The following is a 21,046-nucleotide window of genomic DNA, read 5'->3' on the forward strand; positions in this document are numbered from 1 at the left end:
TTTGCTTTTAAATGTTCCCAAGCTGAATGGATTTCCCTGCAGCGAAGGTATCTCTTTAAAAGTGACCACGACTTGAAGGACATTTTGGACCAGGTTATAATAAGAGCCACAGGTATTGGTACACGATTCTACCGTTTTCTGAGCACTTTCACAAACCTGGTCTAACTAATCCTCATAACAACCCAACTTACAGGAGGAATGGAGACCCTGAAACCTGGCAGGTCAGAACTCTAACCCGTGTCTTCTGGCTCCAAATCCTATGTCGTTTCTACTCTGCTGCTTCCAAGAGATTCTTGCCCTCTTCTCTTGCAACATTGGAGGGAAACGAGCCAACAGAATAGGAAGAACTAGAACAGCAAAGGCTACTGTCTTTGCAGGGCTCAGCCAAGCCCTTAGCAACCTCCTAAACGCAGCTGCCAGGTCCCGCACGGACGACCCGCCCAGGCCTGCCTCCCCCGAGAGCGAGCCACCTCCGAGCGTTCCCACCATCGCAGTCCTGCCTGAAGTCCCACACACGGGGCCTGCCACCAGTGTTTCCAACTAGCTAATCAGATGCACAGATCTCTGGCAAAGGTCCTGAGGGTACTGCAAGCACGAGGGCCGAGGATGCATTGTCTCTGCCTTGCAGGGAATCCAAGGCGTCCTGGAGGCCATGCTCTTCTGTGCTGCCTCAGCCGTTTAGCTCTGGTGAGGGTGAAGAGGCCTTAGAAATGCCCAGTCTGAGCCGCAGGGCATGTCGCTGGGGCACACAACTACTCGGAAACAACCCCCATCCCGGGATGACCCTGGGTCCCTGAGCTCCAGGAACAAGCTTTGCCTCGGGGAGAGGACAGGGAGAGCCACGGTGGAAACTGCGTTTACCTGCCTGGCAGATTAAATCCAGACCTCGTTCCTCAATCCTTTCCAGGCCACCCACCCACACGGAAACGCTTTTTCACTTGGGGCTAAAGCTGATGTTTTCAGAAATTTTAGCTACTGCGTTGGCCTCAGCCCCAAGACCCAGGTCCATCCAAAACTTGGCCCAATTCTACATTTAGACTTTCATGTTGGTGTGCATGATACCAGCAGTAGCCCTTCCCTGCAGGCCTTGGCAAACAGGAAACAAACATCATTGCACGCCAGAACTAGAGAATTATGCTTGGAGTGATGGACCTACCTCTGGCAGTTCCCACGAAGTTTTTGGACAGAGAAGAATTGGCAGAACTTGGGTGTCTTCTTGTCTGGGCCTGTGGTCCATTACGTGCACTCAAACGCACAGTTCCCTTGGTCTCATTGTTTAGTCTTGTGAAACACGGATAATGGGGTTATTCCTTTCTTCGTTTTTCTTTAAGGAAAGATTTTCTTTTTTTTTTTTTTTTATGTATGTAGCATGCTTCAGAAAACAAGGTTATTAAAATAGCAAAACAAACTCAAACAGCAGAGAACAGCTATAGTAGAAGTTGCATGGGATACGCAAAAAAGAGCACATTAATAACCAAGCAGTATTTATTAGCCAACATATCCTCCCAAAACCCTTTCATTGTTTTTATTTTTAAATTTCAGAGTATTATGGGGTACAAACATTTTGGTTACATATATTCCCTTTGCACCACCCAAGCCAGAGGTACCAGCGTGCCCATCCCCCCAACAGTGTGCTCCTTTCTTCTTAATGAGATCAATGAGCCAAATGTTTGCAAGATGTCTTGAGAAGTTTGCTGGAAATTTTCAAACAAATTCCTTCCAAACCATTTCCTCAAAAACTCAGTTTATTTAATGCTTTAGTTCTAAAATTAAATGCAACTCCAAAATGACATTTAAAAAGAGCAAGATTCTAATTCCATAATCTGCTACAAACATTGTCGTAAACACTGGAGGCAACCTTGGCTAGCTGAACCCATGAAAATGAGGTCTTAATCTGACCGTGTCTTTCCATTTCTCTGGCTTCACGTTACCAGAAATGTGCAGCTCATTTCATGTGACATTTATTCAAGGTTATGATAATAACCTGTCTCCCCAGTGATGCGTTATGTTCCCGCCCTTCGGCCCAAGGTCCCTCGGCTTTTCTCTCAAAGTGCATTTGTTCTCAGTCGTTTGGGCCAGAAAGTTCCTGCTTCAGAGCTGAAGGTAAGTACATTTTCTACTCATTTCTCAGCTTCTTGAGTGCTTTTGGGTTATGACTAGAGCAGCCAGCAACAAAGCCGAGAAAGGTGACATTCAGAATTCCTCCCAATGGCTCATCTTTCTAATTATGGTCTTCCTTCCTTCCTGAGGGAGGATATTATTTTTCTAAATAAACTATAACAGTAAAATGTATTGCTTTTATGTCTAGCCAAAGCAGTCTCTATGAACAAATCTATTAGCCTATTAATCTTTAAATTATCATCAAGCTCTATTCAAAGACGACAGCTAGTTTTTTCCGGATGGAATTAGAGGTGCTCCTTTCACCCCGTCTGGAGAGCTCCCTTTCCCCTGCTAACTTCTGTTTGTAAGAGCTGGGCTTTTGCTGCCTCGGGACCGGCAGTGCCGGCACGTGGCGAGCGCCCGCGCCTCCGGCGTTACGTGTAGGCAACTCCGGCACCGACACACGAGCACACCGCGGCGGCGCCCGGGAGCTCGGCACCCTCTGCCGTCTTACGCAGCAACGTGGCGTGCAGGATAAACAAGAATTAAAAACATGCTCGTTGTCACACACTCCTGCAAAGCGGTTATCACTTGGGAAGCACACAGTCACGAAAGGGTCGCGCCTCTGCTTCCCTGGCTCTGTCAGGAGCCGTGTGACACCCAGAAGGGAGGCCCCAGGCTTTCGATGAGGACGGGTCTTCTTTATGTTTTATTTTCCTAAGCTGCCTTGGGAGGGGGAACTGTCCCCACTCTCCTCTCCCACACACACATACACAGGTACTCGCACATATGTACATACTAACACACACACATACTCATACATACACATACTCACACACATACACACATACATACTAACACACATGCTCATACACACATACACATACACACTAACACACACACATACATACTAACACACAGGCTCATACATGCACACATACTCATACACATACATACTAACAGGCTCATACATGCACACATACACACATACTCATACACACACATACACATACATACTAACACAGGCTCATACATGCACACATACACACACATACACATACATACTAACACACATGCTCATACATACACACATACACATACACACTAACATACACACACACTCACACATACACACATCCTGACACACGCACACACAGCCCAAAAGGGATGGAAATGGGATGGGGGCGCGGTGCCAAGAGCGAGGCCGAGCAGAGTGGAGGGAGGAGCGCCCGCAGGCCCGCAGGAGTGCGGGGCGGTCACGTGTCCTCGCACCTGCTCGCATTGCTCAAAGCGTGCGCGGGGCCCACATGCAGGCCTTGCTGCCGGCGCGGAGCATCCGGGAGCCCGGGCCGGGAAACGCCGCTCTGCGACGGGCTCCTGGGCGGGACACAGACCCACGCAGAGCTGGGGTCAGGAGAGGGAGCCCCAATCCTGCCAGGGGACCCAGCCCGGGCTGGCAGGCAGGGAGGGCATGGACTGGGGGGAGAGGGACGGCCGGAGCAGTGTTACCGACTCGGGGACCCGCGTCTCCCCGACAGGGCGGAGCTCTGCTCAAGGCCGCAGGGGAAAAAGCCGTCCTGTCATCAGCCTCCTGCGAGTTTCCCCGAACACTTACCGTCCGAGGCACTTGGAACGCACCTTCCTTGTCAGTGCAGCGTTCCTGCCACTCACTGTGCACACGCGACCGCCGGCCAGGCTCACACACGCGCTCAGGGCCGCCTCGTCCCCAGGAGCTCAGAGCCACCCGTCTTCCCGTGACCAAGAAATGTACATACTAACACATATGTACACACAGAAACAGCGCGGCGCTGCGGGAGCAGACGGGAGGCGACCTCGTGCTCCTTTGGGATGGGGGGCAGTTCGGGAAGGCCTGCACGGGGAGGTGACGAAGGACGTGCACGGGCTCGGAGCGAGGGTGCGAGAGCAGACGGGCGGACGCGGTGCCTGGTGCAGACGGGGTGCCGCCTGGGGGGTCGGAGGGTGACAGCCCAGGAAGGCAGGAGGAGGGACGGGTGAGGGCGCCTGTGCTGCGAGGAGCGGAGCGGTTTCGGAGCGAGCGCTCACCTCGGCCCGACTGGGGGAGACAGCGCGCCAGCGAGAGCCCGCCCCGCCCGTCCCAGCGCCGCGACCACCGCGAGGGGGCGCGTCCGTGCAGCCGCGGCGGGACTGGCCCGTGACGCACCCAGGCGGGAAGCCGTCGGGGGCAGTGCGGCCCGGCAGAGCGCAGACGAGGGGAGACTCCAGGCGGTGGCAGGCGAGCGTCAGGGTGAGGCGCAGAGGGCAGGGAAGACCCCTCGGACCCGGGCTCCGCCTCCCCAGCGGTGAAAATGGGCCCACGCTCCCGTCCTTTGGACCTTCCTTCGCTCGCCCTAAAATGCGGTGACGTCGTCGTTTCTGCCCAGTTTGCAGTCTCGTTGTGAATATCGAATACGAAATTACGCAGTGAGCAGCAGGGCTCTGTAAAGGGTTGTCGAATCCGCAAACCTGCAAGGGACCTTTTCGTCACCTGCAGGCTGCGGCTCCCACGGGCAGGTGCTTCTGCCCGTGCCGGCGCCGGGAAAGGGAACGGGCTGCCCCAGAATAAGGCTCCCTCGAGGGCCCCTCACGGTCGATTCTGCAGGACCCGCGCGGGGTGCGCGCGGACTCAGATGAGCGCGGCCGCGGCTCCTGGGCACGGCGGGCACACAGCTGGCCTTGAGCTACGAACGTGTCTGCTCGCTCAGACAAGGGACATTGGCTTCAGCTGGGACAGTGGCTCGGCACTAGCAAGGGCCGCGGGGACAGTCCAGGGACAGTGAACAAACTAGAAATTCACCTGTCCTTGGATTTCTCCTGTGTCCGTCAACGGAATATTGATTGGAAATATTCACAACTCTTACGATAATGCTATTTCATGCTGTTTTACTTAGTCCCCAGGTCACCTCAGGGCGTGAGCCTCTCAGTGCCCGGCTCCCCGCACAGCTCTAGGCCCACACAGACCCGGCCTCCTAACCGACACCTGCCTCCTCCAAATGCTCGGCCTCCTGTCAGTGACGCAGAGAGCGAGGCCTTGGAGCAGGGCCGACTCAGGGGCTGGGTGACCTTGAGCAAGTTACTTAACTTCTCTGAGTCTCGCTTTTCTTATCCATGAAATGTGTGGGGGAGCAGGAAATAGGAATAATGCCCACCCCTTACATTTAATCTGGGCATTGAAGGAGAATACCTTGCATTTTGCCTCTCCTCTGGCCTTTAACACGGAGACAGTTGTAAGAGAAGCCATGGCAAAATCAAATTGCACTTAAAGCACAGAATTTTAAGTATGTGCTGATGTACTGGGGAGTTTGCTCTTTTAACTATTAGAATATTAATTAAAATGGCTAAACACACATTTTGGGCCCTGCCCAGTAGAGAATGAATGACCTAACGTGCTCACAGGGGGGGCCAATCCTTTTCCACGTCATCCACACCATGTAGCAGTCGTGACTTCAGTCAGCAAGCGGCAGACCCACCTGTCCTCTCACTCGGAAGTGCCTGCCTCGCCTCCTCAGCTGGATCTGGGTGGGCAGTACAGTGTTTCCTATATCTTTTTGATTCCCAATGATAAATAACCTAATATTGAATCCTAGGTGCTCAAAAATGCCAATTCTTTAATTGATTACTTGGGTTAAAGCCCCAAAAGATCATAAAGCTTCCCCCTCCGTCCCTACCGAAAAATTTCCACACATCCATACTGATATAAACAAATGATCGAATAAATAAATGGGGGAGGACAGACCAATCTCCCACACAGAAGGATTCCCCCCAAAATCATGCAGTTTCTCCACCGTCGAGCAGGCGGGGCATAACTCTCCACCCCACAGGCCGGGGCTGTGCGTACTGACCCCCTCGCGCAGAGCGCGCCGTGGGTACCGGGAAGAGGACTTTACAGTGGAGGGCCTTGACAAACACTGCCCCGGCCAGGTGACCGTGGTTAACATCAGAAGTGACAAGTCATGTTGACAGCACGTCCCTGGATGTGATGCAATGACAGTGACAATGCGTCAATATCAGCCCATCAGTTGTGATCAATGTTCCATGCTGATGTGAGGTGTTAATAATATGAAAAACCAGGTGTAGGGTGTATGGCAATTCTCTGTGCTATCTTTGCAACTTTTCCATAAATCTGAGACTGTTCTAAAATAAATGTCTATTTTAAAAAATAGTTCATAGCTCTACCAACCCAATGATAATTACCATTAAAATTTTATGTATATCTTTCAGGTATTTTTCTATGCCTTACATCAAACACACACACACACACACACACACGCACACACACACAGGCTTCTGTACCACTGAATCGTGATTTTAATTGTCATACAGTGTTCTATCCTACGGAAGTGCTGGAATTTATTTAGACAATCCTTAAGCAACGTTTATTTATGCTGTTTTCGGTTTTCACTACTATAAATAATAATAAGTAATACTTTGTACACATCATTGATTACTTGTTCAGCGCCGGAGTCTCAGATCAGTCAGGTTTGCAGGCCCTAAAGGCAGACAGTGTGTTCCTTGCTCTAGATCTTTAATGATAACACATTTTCTAATGAAACGGTCTGAAGTAATATTAGACTCTGATATTTAACAAAAATGGGTACCTGGATTTGGAATAATTTATATTTATTTAAATTTAAGTAAAACGGCTGCGATTATGATCCTTCCACAGCACCTTCCTTGTATTTATAACTATTTTTTCATCTTCTTTTCTTCAATTTTAATTTCTCTGAACTATCATTGTTCAGGTTAGGTTCTAATGTTAAAAGAAAACTATTTGCTTTTATTATTATATTTCTCCTTCCTTCCTCCAACTTTTACCCAAAACAGAGAATAATCACTTCTCACGCTTTCTAGCCAATTAACATTAATTTTTCCTGGTTGAAAAACGTTGTACCAGAGTCAAGGAGGGAAGTGACTTCCTTCTTGGGGACTCCTTACCTTTCTTAACTCACTAGGCTACTTTTTGATTTGCGCCAAATGGAACCACAGGAATCTGAAATTAGTGAAAATTTTAATCTTTTTAAATTGATAACCTTGCCCTTGTATTTTTAAATCATGGTATATATTGCCTGACTTTTATTCATTCAAACAATATAGTGCTTTTTATCCTATCTCACAAATTTCATATTTTAATATAGACCTCATGTAACCTGTATGAGTCGTGCCACAAAGTAGTGGTAAAAATAGCCGTATCTCTTAATATTTGAATAAAACGTTCAAGCACCAGTATCATCCTCTGGGCTGCCTCTGTCCACCAGAATTTTCTAAAAACCCAGGGATTATGGCATCCAACACAGAGGAAGGACAGTCTGGTATTGATCGATCTACTGCTGTCCTTACGTCTCACTGCCACATGGTGTCACTGTTGGGAACGGCTCCGCCTTGTCACAGAATTTGCTAGTGCGGGTGGCCACCGCTCTCAGACACCCAAGGGCGGAGCCTCACTGGCACTCAGACCCCGCGCCGAGTCCTCTTCACTTTCAGTCCCAAATGCAGCCGCACCAGGTGCTGACCACCCCGGGAGCTCTGGGCCAGGGCTGGGCTTGTCACCTCCTCACCCCTCCTCGGGCTGGACTGTGTCCACTGGCTCTTTCCCTTCCTGAGAATAAATGTTCCCAGAGGTGGGGCTTTTTTCCTTTCTTGACATTCAAAAATCAGAGGTCTGGTTTCAATTCTTTTCTATAGACAAAGGGTCCTCACTTGCCTCTTCCATGATAAGTGAAAATCTCCTCCTGACTCTGTGGTACAAAAGGTCTCGTCATTTCCCTCCCAGGAGACCTGGCCCCACGCGTGCTCCCCCTGCAAATGGAGCTGCTTTCTGGGACCCTGGAGAACCCGATGCTTCACCCTTCCTAAGAGGAGAGTGAAGACGGTCCATTTTCTGGACTACTTCAAAAGAAGAGGAAAGCAACATTTTAATCTCTAGAAGAAACACCCATTTTCCAAAATTTTAACTCAAACATTATCCACTAAAGCTTTTAAGCTCTGACACAAGATACAATGAAACTGCTAACCCTGTTTCCTGTACACTTTGTATATCTGCCCCAAACCTGTCTTTTTAGACGCGGGTATAATTTGCCAGCCCTCCAGGGCATCGCCCAGCTGCTCGGGAGACGAGACGTCTGTGCTCAGAGCTGACCTTTCCCCCGAGCACAGTGTGCCACACGCCACGTGCAAGCTGGGAACAGAACACACTGCGGAGTCATGAAGGCACAGGGAGGTCACGTGGGTCCAGATGGAGACAGAGACATTCAAGAAGTTGGATCTTGACTTTGGGCTAAACAAAAGTATGATTTAGACAGAGGAGAGATTAGAGAATTCAGCGGGAAGGACAGCAGCAGAAATGTGGCAGGGAGAAATGGGCTAAGCATCTTCGAGACGGTAAGAAACCTGGGCTGGCGGAACACAGGTTCTGCACAGGAGAATTCCGGAAAATATGGCAGGAAAATGTTAGCTTGGAAACGGATTACAGAGAGCCTGAAGTGCCACGTTTTTTAAGATGGAAATGAAGAATAATCACCTTGATTGCACCCGCACTGTGCGCCAGGCTCTGGGCTAGGTAATTTACGTAGAGTATCAGACTGACACCAAACCACGAGGTAAGAACTCCAGAAACCGAGTATTGTTGTCTCCATTCACGTGTGTGAAGACAGTGAAGGTTGAGGATATCTATTTCTTTGATGCTCCTTCTTGATTTCAATGACTATTTCTCTTAGACCAAAACAAAAATAAACTTTCACAAAAAGCTTTTGTATTTTTAGGATAAATTGAATATGGAACTCTCTAGTAATACCCAGAAGGTCACCTTAGTTTTATCTTGATGTATCATTTTTCTCTCTCTCTCATACACACACACACACACACACACACACACACACACACCTCTATTCTCAGTTTCTTTTTCAAGAATATTGAAACTTTTCCAAGCATCTTAGAAATCTCTTAAAGAGAAAGACAGATGAGTAAGCAGATGGGGAGACTCACATCCGTCATCACGGAAAACAAACTCCTCCAGAGGCCAAGGCCTCCTCGTGAAGAGGTGTCTGAGGATCAGATTTAATGTCTTCCCGGTCCTGCCTCTGGTGAATCCTCAGCTCTGTTCTCAGACCCCAGAAAAGCGTGTCATTCTCTGGAATACAGTTAAGCAGGACAGCAGCCCTCGGCACCCACAGACCCGGTCTTTCCACATCGGTGATGGAGTCTTTTACCTTCATCCGCATTGTACCATATAATTTGAGAAAAGGCAATACCCAGTTAGTGGTGGGTATGAAATTTAAAATCTCCTGTTTTGTTAGTAATTTCGATCGCGTTCCCCTGTTCAGCGAGGCAGCACATCTGCTTCAAACCCTAAAGTAAATAACAGTGATAGGAAGACGCAGGTGGCGGCTGAGACCGGCCGAGATCACCGCTACCTTGCGAGGGAAGTGAAAGCTGTAGCAGTTCATGTAAAGCTTTTTAAAAATTCGGTGGGAAAGACAAGCAAAAAAATAAATCCCTGGGTGAGAAAACTCTCAGCAGCGTACCGGGCGAGCTCAGGTGCCTCCAAGGCCCTTCTGCTTCAGCAGCTCAACTCTGTGTTCATACAAACATCAGTAAGTCTATAAAATAAAGTGGACACATCAGTGAGCTTCAGATCAGAAGTTCTCTGCATGTCAGTTGATTCTAAGAAACCAACAGGCACGGGGTAGAAACTCGCTCTCTGACCGTTCACATCAGTGCTGGCGTTCTTCCGAGCTGGGGTCCTCACCACCCCACAGGCCACTGGGTGGAAAAACTCATGCTTGGTTGCAGGCTGCTGTCAATCATTCCAAAATGATAACTCCGGGATTCCACACAGAGTTAAACCCAGTGAGAAAGCAGGTGGAAGCCTTCAAAAATCACTTCACAGCGGCCTGTAGTGTTCATGCCGAAAAAGCAGGCATCCCGTGAGGGCTGCAGGAGGGAAAACCTCTTGCTCGCATGAGTCGAGATTTCGATGTCACAGGAAGGGCCCGCGGCAGCGCTGGAGTCTGTTCGCATTGTCCCTTTGCTCAGTCACTGCCACAGCCCTTCAAAGTGCTCCGCCCTACTCGAGTCAAGCACTAGGCGTGAAGGTGCGAAATGGCAGGTTCCAGATCCTCCCGCAGGGAGGTCACAACACAGAAGCTACGGCGAGCTGGGTAGTCGGTCCCCCACTCTCTGACCAGCACCCACACCCCTGCCCGGAGCAGCGGTGGGTGCCAGGTGGAGGGTGGGAGCCTTCCCAGGGGAGGAGGTGCCAGGCCTGTGACGCTCGTGGGTGAGCCCCGACCTTCCAAACCCCCCATTCCTCATCCTCCATTTTTAAGTTTCACTCAAAGCCACTAACCTCTGGTGAAAGTCTAAACACAGTAACTCTTCCCCTTTCAGAGTGGCTTTCAACTTTCGGACAAACTCCGTCCCGAAATGCAACCAGAGGAATGGTCAACATACATAAAGGACACCCGAGGGGCTCGAACTATCAGGGCGGGAGACCACCGTCCACAGCCGGGTCCCAGTGCTCTCCCCAGGTCCCCACGTGAAGGTAAATGGCCCCCGAATTAACGCAAGACTCTGGTCCACTTTCGATTTACGTGGAACCAAGCCGGCCCTGTATGCTGTTCACACTTCACCGGAGCATCCTAGTTTCCTTTTTCGTCATTAGATCATCTTTAGCTTATTTTTCTGCTCAGTTTTTCCACTCTTCTACTTCTCCCTTTGAATTCAGGACAAGAAATAGAAGCACGAATCCACTGTAAGGACAGGTCACGCACAAAGGGGCAGTGCTAGCACGTCCTTCAGCCCCGTGCTCTGGCGTGTCTGCGGCACCGCGACAGAAGCTCTTTAAGGCCGAAGTGCCCGGAGAGTGCCGCATGCTCGCCCCAGCCAGGATGGCAAAGTCAGGTATTGGGAGGTCACACAATCCACCGCAAGTGGGTAGACTAACGTCTGACATGGAAACACCTGCCAGATGTGTCGTTGGCAAGAATCCAACAGTTTGATGACACCGTACCCTGAAGGGGCCACGGGAGAAACGGCAGCCCTGCGCTCTAGTGAGGACGCGAGTTGGCTCAGCCCCCACAGGAAGCAATTCAACAAAACCCGTCAAAACCCGCAGTGCATAGACACTTGCGCTCAACAACTCCAGTGCTGTGAAATTATCCCACTCTTATGGGCACGTGAGAAATCACCTACCTAGAGACCAGGCATTGCAGCATCCTTTGCACAGCAAAATACTGGAAACGCCCCAAACACCTGTCAGCACAGAGTAGATTAAATAACTTAGGCATCTGCCTCTGGGACACCCTGAGAAGGCCTGGGGGAAGGCCTACACACCCCCATGTGCCCGTACCTACATACGGAATCCAGAAGACGGTCCCCCGGCCAAGGGTGGCAGTGGGAGGGAGACCGTGCTCTCGTACACGTCCGCACGGACATACGCTCAGACATAGTATATTTGGCTGCGGCGCCTGTTCCAAGGATGAAATAAAAATGCTAAATGCATCTAGCGGGCCGGGAAAAGGGGCGCACAGGAGCCGGGACATTCGCGGCTGATCCAGAGCTTCACCCTCAGCCACGCGACGGCTCACAGACCACTGGGAACAGGAGCGCCGTCCTTGCTGGCTCCCCACGGCCTGTGTGACAAAACTGTCCCCTGGGAAAGCCTGAAAGCTCTGTGATAAAAATCGCTCATCCGCTCAGTAAGAAGTCAGGCCGGTTCTCGCCCCCCAGGCGTTCTCCAGGGCAGCGACACAGCACGCCCGGCCGCACAGGGGCCACACGCGTGCGGCCGACTGGCCTCCAGAAAGACCCAGGCAGCCCGAAACGCAGCCCAGGCTTCCCACGGCGTTGTTGTCCTTCCGAGCTACAAGTGAGGATCGCAGGGCCTTGCTTTTCTCCGAATGTCTGTAATAATCTTAGAGAGTTCAGAAAATCATCCTAGTCTGAACATATCGAGGTTTAAGATCTTTAAGTCATTTTGCTTTCATTTTTTACTAGAGCCAATAAGACGTCCTTGTCAGAGGAATATTCATAGAAGCTGAAGGGTGAACTGATTTCCTGTAACAGACGGACACAGTTTAAATCCCAGGCGTGCAGCTCAAAGCCTGCGGAACTCTGGACCAGTGCTTGGTCTCTCCGCCTCCGTTCCTCAGCCGCACACGCGGGAGCTGCGGCTGCCCCATACGCTGCGCAGAGGGTTGACACGGGACACACCGCGTGCAGCGCGTGACCTAGTGCTGGGTGGAACACAGCAGAAACTGCTAAGGTGTCTCCTCACCTTAGAGACTTTTAAAAATATAAGTGTTATATTTTTAAATTTTTTGGTCAAAGACAATAATCAACATAAAAATCTCATTTTAGGGTTTCCATGCTCCCTTGCCTTTTACAGAGACATCTGGCAGGTTGAGGCACAGTTGGGGCCACAGTTGAGCATCTGGGACGATCCCCTTTTGCCCCATGATGCCATCAACTCTGACGAGTTGGAACTCCGGGTCCTCTAGACCCAGCCGCAAAACAAGAGTTGGTTTTCCTTTTCCCCATAGTCCTTATACAATTATAATTGCCCCCCACTCTCCGCTTTGCCACCCAAGACCAAGTCTGTCAGGGCAAATGAATCAACAAAGTTTGCTTCTGGAAACAAATTTGTTTTAAAGCTCTTAAGACATCCCTCTTTCTCCTTCCTCCATCGCCCTCCTGTCTCTGCCTCCTGGGGTGGAGTCTGAGCCCTTTAGGAGGTTGGTTACTGCAAGCTCGAGACGGAGGAGCTCGGTCTGCAGGCAAGGAGTTAACCCCACAGGTGAAGAGTGTCATGGGAAAGACTAAGATCTGAAGGTCACTCTGTAAGCCGGGACTCGGCCGAAGCCAGCCCGACACGCGTGTCCCCGGGCGGTGCCCACAGCGGTCGTGGTAACTTCCTCTTAGCGGTGAGGCCTGAGGGCCACACGCCCGCCTGTGTGCCCAGGCCAGAGTCACTGGGAAGGAAAAGAAAAAAGAAAAAGGAAAAATCCTGCCAGCTTACGTAAAAATTAATTCTGTCTTTATTGCAGAATAATAATTCTTGGTGTCATTGTCTAACATGCTTTGGCCTTCATTTCGTGATTGTCTCAACTGACTGTCCGCACTCCACACAGCACGAATGGCGTGTGAGCTGCCTCTCGGGGGCAGAGGGCGGGCCTCACACTGCAGAGATCTAGAAGCCAACGGTGTCACCCAGCATACACCAAACAATAGATCTCCAGGGCTCTAAAAGGTGTTTTCGAAAACAAGCAGAAAAATCAAAGAGTGTTTGCAAAGAAAACTGTTTCCCAAGGAATGTAAATCTTCCAATATTAATTTGTAAAAGGACCTCATATTTGGTACCTTTTCCCTAGAAGAATAAACCAAGTATTAACCTTCTGTCAGATGATAGACAAAGAGCACAAACTGATTTGTTTTCATTTCCTGATAAATATCTTATGAATAGTTAATGCTGTCTTGCTTTTTATGTTTGTAAAATACATTGCTTTTTATAAAAGAATTAGTCAAAAGTTTTAAAACACCCTTTAGATTCTCCTACTATGATGAATAATTTAACTTTGCCTCTTATATCGAAAGAGTATTGAACCGAAGTAGTTTCATGTCAGTATCTGAGCATCTACAGTAGTCTGTGGTTCTACCAAATCAAAAGAAAGCAAATTTGTGAACACGGTTTTCCCAAACTGAAGATAATTTATTTCCGTAAAACATGGACTATGACCGTAAATGCTGGCTGTGCTGATGCCATGCTCTGCACCAGAAGAGATCACGGCGGAAGAGACCAGTGGGCCACAGGGATTGGGGTCCTGACATGCTGTGTTCTGCCGCCGGCGGGTGTCGGTAGGGTATGGGCCACAGGGAAGCAGCTGAACTCGAAGGGTGGATAAGTGCCCAGCAAACTGCAAACCCTGGGAGGAGGCGAAAGGGCTCCAGAACTGTGCCATTTGCAGTAAAGAAATCAAGACACCAAAAAGCAAATGGAAAAGGACCAGGGCTTCGAATTGGTGAGAGCCAGGTGCACGACCGGTGCAGACCACAGTCCAGGCTCTTTAAGCTTGCGGTCCCCAACCCCTGGGCCGCGGCCTATTAGGAACCGGGCCAGGAATCACCACCTGAACTCCATCTCCCACCACCCCATCCCTGTCTACGGAAAAATTGTCTTCCATGAAACCAGTCCCTGGTGCCAAAAAGGTTGGGGACCACTGCTTTAAGCCAAAGACACTTGTGACATATTTGGATCATTGGCACCACTTAACAGGGTCCTTGTGAAGTTAAATGGAATGAGTTTTGTTTCTTCTAATTGTCACTTAGTGTATTCTACAAGCAATACCTGAGAACAGCAGCACAGCAGTATAACATAATTTACAAATCCTATTCAAGAAGAAAACAGCGTGTTAATTTTTATTGCAGTTTGGGCTGGAGTTGGGGGTGAAACATCCGGTCTCTTGTACATCTTGTTGTGACCCCCTTGCTACTCTGTGAGAGGAGTGTGGTGTCCTGCTGTGCTCTATCCAGAGGGCGGCTTTGGGCAGTTCCCTAACTGCTCCGGGATGGTTTCCTCAGCTGTCAGGCAGGGATAATAATAGCGCCTATGTCACACGGTTGTGGGGGTTAAATGAGTTAATCCACGTGGAGGGTCTGAGACGGCACCCAGGGTGTGGTAAGCTTTCACAAAGTCACCGACTGGCGTCACCGCTCCTTCCATCAAGAATGGGGCCACGCCCACCGGTAGTCCCCACCACCAGCTCGGCAGCAAGCCCCGAATTCGCAGTGGCAGTGGTTGACTGGTGGCCTGTCGAAGGGGCCCCAGTGGACACACTACATTTCTGTGCAAAGTTAGGACCGTCCCATGGATTCGTACGATTGGCAGCCGCAGATCAGCACCGCTCAGGAACTAAAGTTGAGTTTCAAAACTCCCTCTTTCTAAGACGTGCCAGAATCTCTTTCAACATCTCTCCTGTTTCCTTTAACAATGTACCGCCATGTGCATTTGGGATTGAAAATATATACCAGTTCTGATCACATTTAATGGACTCATAAGATGGAAGTATCTGTCCAGACAATAAGTGAAGAAATTTAGTACGAGGAATCAGCTCAGCTTTGGAGGCCGAGCAGTCCCAAGTTCTGCGGTCAGCAAGCTGGGGACCCAGGAGAGCGGACCGTGCAGTTCCAGGCTGAAAGTCACAGGCTCGAGACCCAAGAAAGAGCCGACGTTTCAATTCTAGTCTGAAGGCAGGGAAAAAAAACAGTGTTTTAGCTCAGACAGGAGGAGGAGGCACATCCCCTACTCCCTGAGGGAGGGTTGGCCTTTTTGTTCCTCAGACCCCCAGGGGACTGGGCAAGGCCCCCCGGCATTAGGGGGGGCCAATGGCTACACTCTGTCTACCAGGTCAAATGCTAATCTCATCCCAACTCCCCCAGACACACTCGGAAGAATGTTTAACCAAATATGGGTCACCCTGCGGCTCAGTCAAGCTGACACATTAAAACTGACCGTGACAGGCCCCTCCCAAAGGGGCTTCTCCAGCAGGTGTGGACGCGTGAGTGGTCACTGCCAGCACACAGACCTCCCAGGGCCTGAGCTGGTCGGGCGAGGGTGACTAATCACCTCATTTTGCCCAGGGCTGAGGGGTTCCTGGGATGCAGGACTTTCGGTTTTAAAAACCTGCACAGGTCTCAGGCAAACAGGAATAAATTGTCCCTCCGGGCAGAACCCCACCAGCACCTACCCTCCCAATACACGGTGCATCCCCGTCACCCCCACACCTGACACCTGACACAGGTGTCATCCGCGCACCCAACTCCTGAACGTCCCCCTGACACTTGCCCCTGACCCCCGTCCTTCACAGGAGAATTAGCTCCTCCCAGGAAAACCCTCAGAGCAAGACAGTGTTGAGCCCCCTGCGGACGTGGGTAAAAAGCCACGCTCCCACATTGGCACTCCGCGACGGTACGTCATGTCGTCTTCCTCACAACAGGGCACTGGCTTCTTCACGCCCCATGGAGGGGGACTAGCTCCGCTCTGGAAGGGAAGAGTGCAAAGAATTTGTGGTCACGTCTTTAAAAGCACCACGAGGGCAAAGGCAAATCTGATCTATCTCATAAAACTGCCTGTGTCCGGCCGTCAACACCACCATCTGGAAACCGAATCCATAAAAATCCCACATGCTCTCAACGTTGCTCCACCACAGTCTCCCTGGCCTGGTCAACCTGAGGCCAGTGGGGCCTCCGCTGCCACAATTCAACTCCAACCTAGAGACGTTCTGAAAAATGCTAGAAGTTTCCGGAAACCCCACTCCTGGGAGCTCTGCCTTTGAAGCAGATGTGGTACCATGGATCGCACAGTCATCTTTGGGAATGACCCATCAACACCTTTGCCATTATCCCACAAGCTGTAGGGTCAGGCAGTGACCTGGGAAGACAAGCAGTGAAAAAGAGAGGAAATTAATGCCTTTCGCAACAATCTGGATGGAACTGGAGACCATTCTCCTAAGTGAAGTGTCTCAAGAATGGAAAAACAAACACCACATGTACTGACTATTGAATTGGAAGTAACCAGTGAGCGCACACGTGCACAGAGGGAAGTAAAATCAGTGGAAATCGCCCAGGGGAGGGGGCAGTAGGGGAGGGACAAAAACCTACCTACTGAGTACTATGAACACTCTTTGGGTGACAGGCACACCTTTAACCAGGACTCAAGCATTACAAAAGTGATCCATGTAACCTAAAACATTTGTACCCCCTTAATATTTTGAAAGAAAAAGAAAAAGAAAGGACCCAAACATCTCGCCAATCCGCTGAACCCAGCCACTGGCTCCAAGTCAAAGAGTGGTTGTTGTTTTGCTTTCCTGTTTCTACACACGCCTTTCCTTTCTTTCGCTTCTTTTCTTATTGGAGGACACCACACCTTCAAGTGCGTTCACGAGAAGGATGGGGGGAAGGGGAGCGGGGAGAGGGTAACCTTTACCATCATCTCTGTGCTGAAAATTCCGCTGAGGATGTCTCTCACAAAGCAGTTAGGATGAGGGTTCATTAAATTGTTTTATTTAGAGTATTACACTCATGTATTTTATGGAAGGATTAGAAGTTTCTTACAGCTAATGTGGCTGGTTTTTATTTTGTTGCCCATTTTGCAACTGATGTTTCTGTATTTTCTCTTTCAGGTGACTGAGCGATTTCACCTCCCGCCTCCAGCAAGTGCGACAAACAAGAAAAGATCAACGATCAATCACGTTTTCCGTGAAGTCAAGTCCAAGTAACGTCCCACCTCAAGCACGAGCTAGGGAAATGAAGCACATTATCAATCCCTATGAAAACACCAACCATACAGCAAGCAATAACTCAGACTGCCCTCGCGTGGTTTTGCCAGAAGAGATATTTTTCACAATATCCGTGGTTGGAGTTTTGGAGAACCTGATTGTCCTTCTGGCTGTGTTCAAGAATAAGAACCTCCAGGCGCCCATGTACTTTTTCATTTGTAGTTTGGCCATTTCTGACATGTTGGGCAGCCTGTATAAGATCTTGGAAAATATCCTGATCATATTCAGAAACATGGGTTATCTCAAGCCTCGTGGCAATTTTGAAACCACGGCCGATGACATCATCGACTCCCTGTTCGTCCTCTCTCTGCTTGGCTCCATTTTCAGCCTGTCTGTGATCGCTGCTGACCGCTACATCACCATCTTCCACGCTCTGCAGTACCACAGCATCGTGACCATGCGCCGCACCGTCATCGTCCTGACGGTCATCTGGACCTTCTGCACAGGGAGCGGCATCGCCATGGTGATCTTCTCCCATCACGTCCCCACAGTGATCACCTTCACGTCGCTGTTTCCTCTGATGTTGGTCTTCATCCTGTGCCTCTATGTGCACATGTTCCTGCTGGCCCGGTCCCACGCCAGGAAGATTTCGACCCTCCCCAGAGCCAACATGAAAGGGGCCATCACACTGACCATCCTGCTTGGGGTCTTCATCTTCTGTTGGGCCCCCTTTGTCCTTCATGTCCTCTTAATGACATTCTGCCCAAATAACCCTTACTGTGCTTGCTACATGTCTCTCTTCCAGGTGAATGGTATGTTGATCATGTGCAATGCAGTAATTGACCCCTTTATATACGCCTTCCGGAGCCCAGAGCTCAGGGATGCATTCAAGAAGATGATCTTCTGCAGCAGGTGCCGGTAGAATTATTGATCCCTGATTTTAGAATCCATGGGAATAATATTATCAAGGGAAAGAACAATGGAACATTCTAACAAATACTAATGTTCCTGACTGTCCTTTCCGTCCCTGATGGACATGAGGATTATCCCACTAGCTAGTGTATATAACAGCTTGGTTTTATGGGAACGGTTTTGTTGTAGGAGGAACATTCATAACTTTATAACGAGAGAGATAAAATGACGTACTAAAGGAAGGATAGAATACGAGGCACACACGGCGGTCCAAGTGCAAGGGCTCTGGGCCAAGGCAAGGACTTCTTCTTCTACGCACATCCAGCAAGCCAATCCCGGGTGGCCTTTCCAGGCTGGAGGCCACTGCAGCCAATTTCTAGAAGTTAAAGTGCCTGGGCAAGTGACTCGGGGCAGACGCCATGGGGTCTCTCTAAGCCACTAATAAATTGGTGCAAATAAATTGCTGCAGGTGTTTGTGCCTGTCTCCCACAGCCATGCGGCATCCCGCCTCCCCCTCCCTCGCCTGCCTGACGCGGTGCCAGCCACCTCCAGTGTTTGTGGGCGCGGGCACTGTATCAATTACAAATGTCCAATAACCAGCGCTGGGTTTCCAATAATAGACGACCCTTCTCTGTTAGTCTTCTTCGCTCACTCAGCATCCCACTGGCCTTAAACCCTTTCCTGTTAAATCTCCTCATGCTTTAGGAGCGTAAATTTCAAAGGGGGAAATAAGAATTTAATCCATGTTGTTCCTACGTGGGAACACACACGGCCAGAAGAACACTGACTCTGCGGAAGGCATAACCAAACTTTGTGTGCTTGTCCTAATGTAGAAATGAAGGAAAATCGGCCCTAATGTGTATTTTGTGGAATAAGTAGAACGTGAGAGTGTGTGTGTGAGTGCGTGAGTGTGTGTGTGTGTTCCACGCTCTTTCGGACTATGGGGAAAACCAAGACCAAGCACGTCAAGCAGCCGTGCTATTGTTATATGAGAGACCACACCAAAGACTTGATGGAAAAAAGTTCTACCTCCTTCTACGGACGAGTCTGAAAGGCAGATCCAGTCACGGGAAAACTTCCTCCTACCATCAGCCACAGGCAAGATGCCAGAAAACAGCACCCCCAATAGGAATAAAAGAAGCAAAATTTGCGAGTCCATCCATTTTTAACAGCTAGAGCTCAAAGGAGAAGCAAGTTCTGATGGTAAGTCCTCACTCGGCTGGGCGTGAAGGGGTGAGTGACGCAGGGGCAGAGCAGGACAGCGCGGGCTTCAGACGCACGACGCCTGAGCAGGCTCGGGATCCACGGGGCCGGACTGTGTCCTCCGGGAGAGGCGAAGCTTTGCCGTCAGGAGAGTTTCCCACGTGCTGCTGAGAGGAGAAGGCAGCCACGCGCGGGACTGATCGCGGGGTGGTGGGTTTAATGTTAGACGTGGGAGGGACAGGAACTTGTCGGCACAAAGGGGAAGCCTGGCTTTACGGGAGCACAGTCCCAGGCGGGCCCACGGCCTGTGTCACGGTACATCTTCTTGTCCTCTTCTGCAGAAGCCCCTCCCGTGCGGCCCCTTCTCCACCAAGTGGACTATGTTACTCTAACATTAACCTGCATTCATCAGTATATAAAATACTGTATGCGAGTTTATTTTCCATGAAATCTAAAGGAAAGCCCTACAAATAATTTTTAAAAGTGTTATTTCTACCATTGAAAAAATAATGTGTAACACATTTTTTTTGATTAAACTGAGTATTCTCAATAAAATGTAACCTTTCTTTGCAGTTGTGCCGCTGCATGATACTACGGAGGCAGGAGTGCCATTCGACCCCCATCACGCGTGGTTCCGAACGGCTCTGCGTGTGGAATTCCGCCTTCAGCAACGGCTTTGCTGTCTCCTGATCACGCACACGCACTCTGCTGTCACACCCGACTGTTGTCAGAGGAAAATCACCTAGAAATTCCTCCACCTCTCACTGCCTTCAATTCATTGCATTTAATCTAAGAAACAAATTAAGAAGCCTAGTCTAATAGTACATAAAACAAAAATAAAGGATTTTTTAATTTCCTCTCCATCCTGAGTGCTAATTCAGAGATATTTTCAATTCTAGGCCCTCAGCTATATTCAAATCACTGCAGGACCTTTCGTGCTCATAGTTGCTGGAAAAATTATAGTTTTGTACCACTCACTTCACATATAGTTCAAAATGAAAACAGTATCAGACTGCAAATATTTGTGTCAGGAAGATCAATAGGCTGTTTTATTAAATTATCTTTTCCCATGATGACTACTTCAATACTTTTATCAAACTATCAGATTTTTTGCTGCTGTGTGGATGCCATAACTGTGGGTTCAGTTTTGTGGATGACGTGACCTTGGACCGGATAGCCGGGAATGTTAGACAAAGGGTGAATCGCTACGAGCTGATCCGATGTGGTCTCGGTGCAGCAGTGTACTCGTTCCAAGCCCTCTCAAATGACAGGGGAGGACGTTTCCTCTTCCTCCCCCGTTTCCCCTCTGGTCAGCGACGGGCAAGCCAGGCTCAGCTGGCACCGCGCTGCCGCTGCGGCCGCACACGCCTTGGGCCGAGGTGGGAAAGGGCTGAGAGAGCAGTGAAGGAGCACGCCCACAGCGCCTGGCGAAGACCCCTGAGAAGCACGAGCAAACCAATAAATGAATTCTGAGAATTGTCAGAACTGATGTTTCCTGAGCGGTGGCAAGATATCTGGTAATAACAATAATAATATTGGTAACA

The 21,046-nt window shown here is 49.7% G+C and overlaps 1 protein-coding gene across 2 annotated transcripts; it reads left to right on the plus strand.

The window, feature by feature from the left end:
• The first annotated feature begins 1,892 nt into the window (after positions 1-1,892).
• On the plus strand, positions 1,893-18,309 carry MC2R (melanocortin 2 receptor (adrenocorticotropic hormone)). 2 transcript variants are annotated; one of them, XM_012649984.1, is made up of 2 exons: positions 1,893-1,970; positions 17,292-18,309. In XM_012649984.1, the coding sequence occupies exon 2, from the start codon at positions 17,416-17,418 to the stop codon at positions 18,307-18,309; it is 894 nt and encodes a 297-aa protein (XP_012505438.1). In that variant the 5' UTR covers positions 1,893-1,970; positions 17,292-17,415. The 2 variants fall into 2 exon arrangements, with proteins under 2 accessions (XP_012505438.1, XP_012505437.1); XM_012649983.1 differs by lacking the exon at positions 1,893-1,970 and adding an exon at positions 2,054-2,103.
• The last annotated feature ends 2,737 nt before the right edge of the window (positions 18,310-21,046 follow it).

The sequence above is a fragment of the Propithecus coquereli genome, unplaced genomic scaffold (genome assembly GCF_000956105.1).
Source record: "Propithecus coquereli isolate 6110/MARCELLA unplaced genomic scaffold, Pcoq_1.0 Scaffold308, whole genome shotgun sequence".
In the NCBI taxonomy this organism is placed as follows: domain Eukaryota; kingdom Metazoa; phylum Chordata; class Mammalia; order Primates; family Indriidae; genus Propithecus; species Propithecus coquereli.

What these genes read in the sequence shown, in the direction of transcription:
- MC2R (XM_012649984.1), top strand. Translation starts at nt 17,416, where the DNA reads ATGAAGCACATTATCAATCCCTATGAAAACACCAACCATACAGCAAGC.